Raw genomic sequence first — 8,605 nt, 5'->3', positions numbered from 1 at the left:
TTTTTTTTTTTTTTGCAAGGCCGTGGTGGGGGGATGGTGGAAGGGGATGCTGGGAAGGAAGGAGGTCCCCTGGGAGAGGGCCAGGCCACAGTCCGAAATATTTGAGGTCTTGTGAGGAACTGGATTTCTCTGGCCCTCTTGGACTCACCTGTGGCTCGCCCTGGGGGCTAGTGGAGAAACTGAGGCAGGACAACAGAGTTCTGAGTGGTTGAGGCAAAGCCACCCCCCCACCTTCCTGTACTTGTCCCCGTTCCTCCGCCAAATACTGCACAGGGATCCCCACCCGGAGGTCCTCCCCGGGGACTGGCCACCATCCAGGAGCCCTGGGACCCAGAGATAATGTGAAATGTTGACTGTGGACCAAAGGCAATAAAAACCTCTTTTTAGGAAAAAAAAAACAAAAACCCTACTGAACAAGACTATAAAAATTTAGGGAGCAGGATTTTCAAGGCAGCCTGCAGTTGTTTAACCAAGAGATTCCAGAGAACCTACCGTGGTCTTTAAAGATTAAACACTAACTGTATCTGTTGTCTTCTGTTTTCTACACATCCTCATTGATAACAGGCCAAAGAAATACATAAAATCTATAGTATCACAACAGAATTCTAACAATAATAAAAGATTCCTGTAGAAGTATTTTCCGTGAGAGAAGGAACGATGAGCTGAAGAGGGGTTTCCCTGACAGAGGGGCCCTGTCTCCCTTTTCTCCTTCTTCCCTCCCTCCTTCCTTTATTCCTTTCTTGATATTTTTTTCCCTTTCTCTCCCAAAGCTTAGAACTATGCATATACTTACTAGGATTCTAATAATACTTACTAATTAATTTTTTTTTAATTAATTGGTTGCTCAGCTAACCTTTCCAAAAGTGTTCTTCTAGCCCCTAAATCTGTATCATCCTTCCTAGCACGATGGGCGAAACAACATTGCTCAGCACTCTGGACTCATACAGCTATTACAAAGAGCTAGTGAGTGTTGTCTGACAATTTCTTTGCACCTCGTCAAAGGAGATCCTAAGCACACATAACCTATTATTATTTCTTGGCTACTGGACAATTTCTAGTCTTCATAAAAACAAAATGTAAGGGATGCCTGGGTGGCTCAGTCGGTTAAGCGTCTGCCTTCGGCTCAGGTCATGATCCCAGTGTCCTAAGATCAAGTCCCACATCAGGCTCCTTACTCAGCAGGGAGCCTGCATCTCCCTCTGCCTGCCTCTCTCTCTCTCTCTCTGACAAATAAATAAATAAAATCTTTAAACAAAAACAAATTGTAAATCACTTCAATAAAAGTTATTTCAGACATTCTAGGCCTTTGGTGGGGGGGAGTGATGGGGGGAAGATTGTTTCTAAATTTAAAAAAAAGAGAAAAGTGGTAATTGGGTACCTGAGAAAGTTTTATATCACACTTAACCTATTTCCTTCCTCCTTCAAGTGAGTCAATTTGTCATAAATGAAAGAGAGCAAACAGATAAGAATTCTAACAGAGCACCTACTTTATGCTGTGGTTTTTGAATCCCAGCTCTACCACTTCCTATCTGTGAGACAGATGGCTTAAGCCATTTGCAAGATGAAAATAAGAGGAGTCCTCCTGTCAAGGCATTATTATTGGGGTTAAACCAGGTGGTGTAGGTAAGGCCCCTGGAGCCGTGAGCCACACACAGTAGACATTCAAACATGATGATATTATTCAATTTATTATGAGATCATTTTTCCTTTGATAGTATTCACACAATTCTTGATAGCCTTGTCTTATACCCAGGCAAGACTGTGTTGCTGCCTGGGTAGTATTCTTTTAGAGATTCTCCCAAGGAAACCCAGACCACCAAGACTCACTCCATGTGCTCACCGGTGCACAAAAGGACTTTAACAGGGAACAAAACCTCCCTCCTCAAATGGCCGAAGAGGCAACCTTTCAGACTCTGGTCTGAGGCCAAAAAGGACTTTAAGTAGGAGCCATTTTGACACTGAGAAAACCAGAGGGTCTAGGTGTTTCCTGGGAATGAGAGCAAAAGCAGAAGAAAAGAAGTAAATATTACCATAATTGTTACCTCTCCTGGAGCGCTCATGTTATGCTCTGTGGTACGCAAAGCGCTTTATTAGCTTATATAGGGTAATAATTCATAGCTGTTGTGTTTCAGTGTTGACCACGAGCTTAAATGTAGCCTACCCTCACTTACGTATGAATTCTTTTTACACAATCCTCAAGGCCTTGAATATTTAATTGCATTTTTTTCTTTAAGAAAATTACTTATAAGGAAATGTTGAAAAATAATCTCCCTGGGGGCAAAAAGTGCATAATTCATGATAAATAAATCTGGGTAAATTGAGTTAGGAAAGCTCTATTCCAGTAAGGGCAGAAGCTTTGAAGTTCTTTGCCTGTTCAGAAACAAACACACAACTTCTCAGACAATAAATTGACAGCACAGTAGGCTTCCAGAACCCCAGGAGTCTGCAATCTATCTGTGCTTCCAGTCAGATGGGGCTTCAACCTGATTTACTGTATCTGCTTTTGTTAGAGCATTACAGCTGGCCAGTCTGTATATAAATTGTGCCTGGGTTCTTTCTAAGAAATGGTTCTTGGAATAAGGACCTTGGAAGGCCTTACTGGGCTGACAGAGAGGTAGGATTCTGGAACCGCTGTGCCTATGGAATTTGGAGTCAAGTGACCTGGACTCAAACCCAGTTTTGCCAATTCCCTAGCAGGGTGAACTTGGGAAAATTGTTTCATTATTTAAGCCTTAGCTTCCTCAATTGTAAAGAGGATAATATCACCTGATAGAGTTTCAGTAAGGGATCAAAGAGGGAAAACGCAAATAAAACGCTTGGCGTACCACGGAGCATAACATGAGCACTCCAGGAGAGGTAACTATTACGGTGAATTCTAAACATCTTGGGATATAAATACTGGTCTCTTTTGACCGATAGTTTAGCTGAACTACAAACAGAATAGATTTACTCACTTGTATATAAACAAAAAATTAACGAGGGCCTCTTCAAGGCAAGGAGCAAGGGAGTAAGGCGTGAAAAAGTTGTATGGGATATTGCCCTCATGTAGCTTGACACCAGTGGAGGATATTAGATGTGCACCTAAATAACAACAATACCAAGTAGAAAGGGCAAGACTGTAAAAGAATATAGATAAAGTGCTGCTAGAATTCAGAGAAGGAGAGATTATAATCTAATTCAGGGAAGTCAGAGAAGACTTCACAGATGAGGGCCCTGTGGTACCTGTCTCTATAATCTTAATATTCTGACAAATAGGACTTATAAAATTATATTGACTTAAACTTTTCAGATTGAAAAGATCCATATTCTATAGTGCAAACATTTTGCACGTGCCTGATAGCATTCAAAGTCAATGTGTATCCTCTCAGTATGGTGACCGAGGGCCATAAAATCAGAATCCATTAAAAATGAGAATCAGGTTTGGCTTTGCCCAGAGGACAGTTGGCCATTTGCCCAGTGGTCTGTATAGTAACGTACTTCTACTTTTCTAAGAAATAATACAGAGAGGAGTGCCTGGCTGGTAGAGCATGAACTCTTGATCTTGGGGTTGTAAGTTCGAGCCCCACATTGGGTGTAGGGATTACTTAAAAAAAAGAAAAAAGAGGGGCACCTGGGTGGCTCAGTCGGTTGAGCATTCTACTCTTGGTTTTGGCTCAGGTCGTGATCTCAGGGTTGTGAGATCATGCCCCGTGTCAGAGTCTGCTTGAGATTCTCTCTCTCCCTCCCTCTCTGCCCTTCCCCCTGCTCGTTCTCTCTCTTTCTCTAAAATAAATGAAGAAAAGAGAAAGAAATAATACAGAGAGATCTTGTGTACACTTTACCCACTTTACCCACATCTTGCCAAACCAAGATATCAATATTGATCTTCCCTAGTTTAGGAAGGAGAGAAGGGCAGTAGGAGAAGAAACAAGAAAGAAGCAGTACTAATCTTTTGTCTGTAGAAACTCCGCATTATGGCCAGGTGTCAAGAAAATGGGTTCATGTTCTCAGGAAATATTGTCCTGCTCTCTTGGCAGGAACAATGAGAACGTTTGTCTTATTCTCTTTCTCCTATATATATTTTTTACCCTAACACTTAGGAAATGTTTGTAAAATACTTTAAACCCTTTCCAATGTCATACAAATATGAGAAGATGTCTAGAAGGATTACCTGGGGGCTTGAAGGGAAAATATCCATCTTATGTTCTAAATATTCTAAATATCTGATTTCAAGGAAAGACACCCTTTGTTAGCTAAATGAATAAAAGGGGTCGGGAAAGGGATATTAATCTGAATAGATCTAAATTTAAGCTCACCCAGGACTTTGAAGGTTATCACCATGGTCTGGATCTGGATCAGTGTTTCCGACATCAGAAAGGAGGTGCCTAGTAAGGCAGAGAGAGGCATCCAAAGCCCAGGTGGATGATGACCTCTTAGACAGGGGATGCTCTGTCCTTCCAGCCCCAGCATTGAAAAGAGGCTTCCCAAACAAACCCCAGGTCCTCAGAGTTTCAGTTTGATACTAGTGTGTTGAATGTTGACACCCAGAGAGATTAGGCACAGGCCGGGGTGATAATAGTGTCCACATAGATGGCCCATCTAGATCCCTTGCTTCAGGGCCTCCCCGGTCTCTTAAAATCTCCATTAACTTCACCTCCACCTCACTCCTATGGCCCCACTCGGGGTCGCCCTGACCTTACCAATCTCATTCCGTTCAATCCTATAGTCTACCCTCTCCTCTCAGGTACCTAGGCAACAAAGCCCTCAGCTGTTGGCTTTCTGCAGTCTTAGGTCTTGTCTGCATTCAGGCAAACCAGCTAGGACAGCTTCTCTCCCTTGTAGCACCTTACTCAATGCTGCAGGCCTCAGTGTGGTCATCATCTGCCACCATGTATCCATGTGTTCCAAGAAGCAATAAGTAGTGGTCTTACCTATTACATTGCTGCCACCTAGCAAGGCCTGCCTGATTCTGAGCCAGAGCTGGAGAGAGTGAGAGTCCACCACCTGCACCAGCCTTACCACCTCCTGCCCCTTGCAGTCATTGACTCTCCTTGGTTCAGCCTCACACTCCTACAGCCATAGGGAGAAGTCATAACTGACACTTACCTTACAATCATGTGGACAAAGGTGGGAGGGGAAGTTTCCAGAAGAAAAGGATGTTGGGCTCCAATCCCACTGGAGTGCAAATCTCTTGACCACTGCAGTGACTCAGGCTAGAGACAGGGTGGGCTCAGACCAGACTGGGCTTTAAAGCAAGGTGGTGACAGTGACGGTGGACATGATGAGAAGTGGTTAAATTCTGGATTTTTAAAAGAGATTTTATCTATTTAGAGAGAGCTTGTAAGGGGGGGGGGGGTTGAGCAGAAGGAGAGGGAGATAACCCCAAGCAGACTCTGCACTGAGCGCAGAGCCCGTTGTGGGGCTTGTTCTCATGACCCTGAGATCATGACCTGAGCGGAAATCAAGAGTCTGACGCGCAACCGACTGAGTCACCCAGGTGCCCCTGGATGTGTTTTTAAAGTAGAGCCAACAGGATTTCCTGACGAATTGGTTGGGATGTAAAAGACAACAGGGGTTCAATACGACCCTGCGGTCTCAAACCACAGTTCTTGTCTCATTTTAAATCCTACTCATCTGAATCTCTGATGTTCTCAGACATTGCAGCACCCTCTTGTTTCTGAGGATCAGTTGCCCACCGCAGACTCTGCAATTAGCTTGTCATCTTCAACTTTCTCTCTGCATGCCCCTCAGGTAGTGTTTTAATTCTCATAGAAGTGACCCCTGTTTGATATTCTCTTAGCGTAGCTGGGCCTGAAGTTCATGTAACCACGTGGCAGTGAAAACTGCTTAACATCTCTTTGAAATAAACCACAAAGGACTGGTGGTCTTCTTTGTCAGATGTCCAGCCTACAGCTTTTGCAGGGGGAGGGATGGGACTGCTCATAGCCGGTTTTGCATCTGGAGGTCTCAATTCTGTCACCATCGCAGTGAGTGAAAGTCACATTATTGAGATTTCATTTCCCTGTCTATAAAAACTGGATGGCTCAGCTTGAGTCGAGAACTAACCAAGGGAGATAATGGATATATCTAAGCATTTACTATGTTTCGAGCTCTTTTGATATATATTTATAATTCTATGTAAGCCCTATATTAAGCTCTTTTTATGTAGCTATCTCATTTGATACTTACAAGATAGGTGCCATTATTACTTCATTTCACAGATGAAGAAACTGAGACTTAAGTAGGTTAAGTGACTTGTACAAGGTCACACAGTTGGCACATGGTTGGACCTGGCATTCCACCCCAGCTCTGTTGGATGCCAGACTCCACTCTCAACCACTTCACTCATTTTCTTCCAGCGTCATCGGTGTATCATCTGGGTGTGCCTGTTACGTTCAGATTCCCAGATCCCACGCTCAGACCCTCTGACTCAGACTCTCAGGCTGGGCTGGGCAATCTGTGCTTAACAGGAGCTCTGGTGACTGATTTCTGAGCAGCCTAAAGTGTGGCAACAACTGTATCTCCTTACATTGCCTCTGAGTGATTGTAAAGCATTCTGCTCGCGTGTGTACGTAGTCCTGACAAAGCCTCGAAGCCAGGGTCATGTGCAGGAATCTCAATTCTAGGATTTCATGAATACAAACCAGCAGCTGATACTTCTAACAGGGCAACAACTCTCTGTACTTTCAAGTCCGTTAATGCGTCCCTGTAATAAACCGTGTAATGGTCAGAATTCATTTGTAGCCGATATCCAGACTAGTTCGCTTAAGCAAAAAGGGATTTTTCCTAGAAAAATAGGATATTAAACCATTATAGTATCTTTGGAGGGCTGAAAAATATAGTAGTTGGATTGAGCATCCAAAAATGACTCCCAAAATCACAATGTAGAACTGAGCCTCAGAAGCTATTGCTCTTGCCATGAGCAGAAGGTTCCTTGAAAAGTGGCATGAGATGGGCACCTGGGTGGCTCAGTCGGTGAAGTGTCTGCCTTCAGCTCAGGTCATGATCCCTGGGTCCCAGGATCGAGTCCCACATCGGGTTCCCTGCTCAGCAGGGAGCCTGCTTCTCCCTCTGCCCTCCCCCCACTCCGCTCGTGCTCTCTTTCTCTCTCTCTCACAAAAATAAATAAAATAAAAAAGAAAAGTGGCATGAGAAGAGTAGAGGATCAAGATGGGGCCCTGGGTTTAGGAAGTGAGCAGAAGTGAAGTCCATGAGGGTGATCAGTAAGGAATAGTTGGGGAAACTCAAACACAGAAACAGAAGCCCGGGAAGTTGGGAGTTCCAGAACCCAGGAGTGGCCACATTATAAAATACAGTAAGAGGGCCAGTGGAGGGGGAGCTGGTGGAAGGTGAGGCTAGCGAGTAGCGCTGATCTTGACAACCCCGTGACCTTTGCTAGATCTGTTAGTGAGTTTTACCAGCGGTTTCAAGAGGATGGTGAGGAAAGAAACCAGATGTGTGGGATAAAGAATAAATGGGAAATGAGCGAATGGAAGCAGCAAGTGCCACATGAACAAGGTTTTGAAAAGGTAAGTTGAAATGGAAGGGAGATACGATTTATGACTGGAGAAGATCTTGGAGTGTAGGGTGTTTTACTTGCTGTTGTTTTGTTTGTTTTTAGGTCAAGAGTAACTTGAGCATAGTGATAGCAGAGCCATTTGAGAGGGGGAAGAGGTCAGGGCCTGGATGGAGGATTGGCCTGGGGTCCAGGAGGGACAGCTCATCTTATGGCTGGGGGAAAGGAGGTGATGACAGGTACAGAACAGGTGCATTCCCAGCATGGGGTGAGTGCAGGAGCCATACTCATGGCCATAATTATAGTCCTAATTTTGTTCTCAAAGCAGATGAGGTCATCTGCTGAGAAGGAAGACACCAGGTACTGAGTGTGGAGCTTGGAGGCGTTACAGGTTGGGAACAGTGGTTGCTAAGGACAAGAGAAGGATTGTGAGTCAAGGATAGTGTCAGCCCAGATAAAACTGAGGATCATGAATTCCAAGTGGGGCAAACTGCCAAAATAGTGTATGGTTTAGTATTTCACATCCTTGGACCGGGAGTGGAGAGGCGAGTCATGGGACTCCTCCAAGGATAATGGATGATGCTGGACCCCATGCCTCAGCTCTCTTAACTAAATGTGCTGTTTCCTGTTTGGGTGTCAGGTACCTCAGTCAGGAACCCTGAAGCTGTCCCACTTACAAGAGGGAACATACACCTTTCAGCTCACTGTGACGGACACCGCCGGGCAGAGAAGCTCCGACAACGTCTCGGTGACCGTGCTCCCTGTGGCCTTCTCCATGGGAGGTGAGGGGAAAGTCATTCCCTTGCATTCACAGTGGCCGGCAGATACCAGCTAGTCACAGAAGAATGGTATTACACTGGCATTTTATATTCCGACTGCATTCCATGGGCTCTTCCATTCTTTCTTTTTTTCTTTTTTTTAAGTAGACTCCACACCCAGCATGGAGCTCAACACAGGCTTGAACTCACACACTGAAATCAAGACCTGAGCTGAGATCAAGAGTCGGTCGCTTAACCAACTGAGCCACCCCAGCGCCCCTCTTCCGTTCTATTTTTGGTTGTTGTTAAATAAGAGTCTTTTCTAAAAATATGACAACAAAAATAGGCTCCA

At 44.5% G+C, this 8,605-nt stretch overlaps 1 protein-coding gene across 3 annotated transcripts in view; it reads left to right on the top strand.

Annotated features, from left to right (window-relative positions):
• The window catches only part of LRP11 (LDL receptor related protein 11), a 45,177-nt gene that overhangs the window by 14,263 nt on the left and 22,309 nt on the right, over positions 1–8,605 (top strand). For all 3 annotated transcript variants that reach the window (XM_081829143.1, XM_006735830.3, XM_081829144.1), the window contains exon 3: positions 8,136–8,277. In XM_081829143.1, coding sequence (XP_081685269.1) covers positions 8,136–8,277 — 142 coding nt within the window. The remainder of the gene's footprint in view (positions 1–8,135; positions 8,278–8,605) is intronic.

The sequence above is a fragment of the Leptonychotes weddellii genome, chromosome 8 (genome assembly GCF_054177405.1).
Source record: "Leptonychotes weddellii isolate Sample4059 chromosome 8, ASM5417740v2, whole genome shotgun sequence".
In the NCBI taxonomy this organism is placed as follows: Eukaryota; Metazoa; Chordata; class Mammalia; order Carnivora; family Phocidae; genus Leptonychotes; species Leptonychotes weddellii.
Note: the sequence above shows the minus strand (reverse complement) of the source record. Positions and strands in the feature narration are given on the sequence as shown.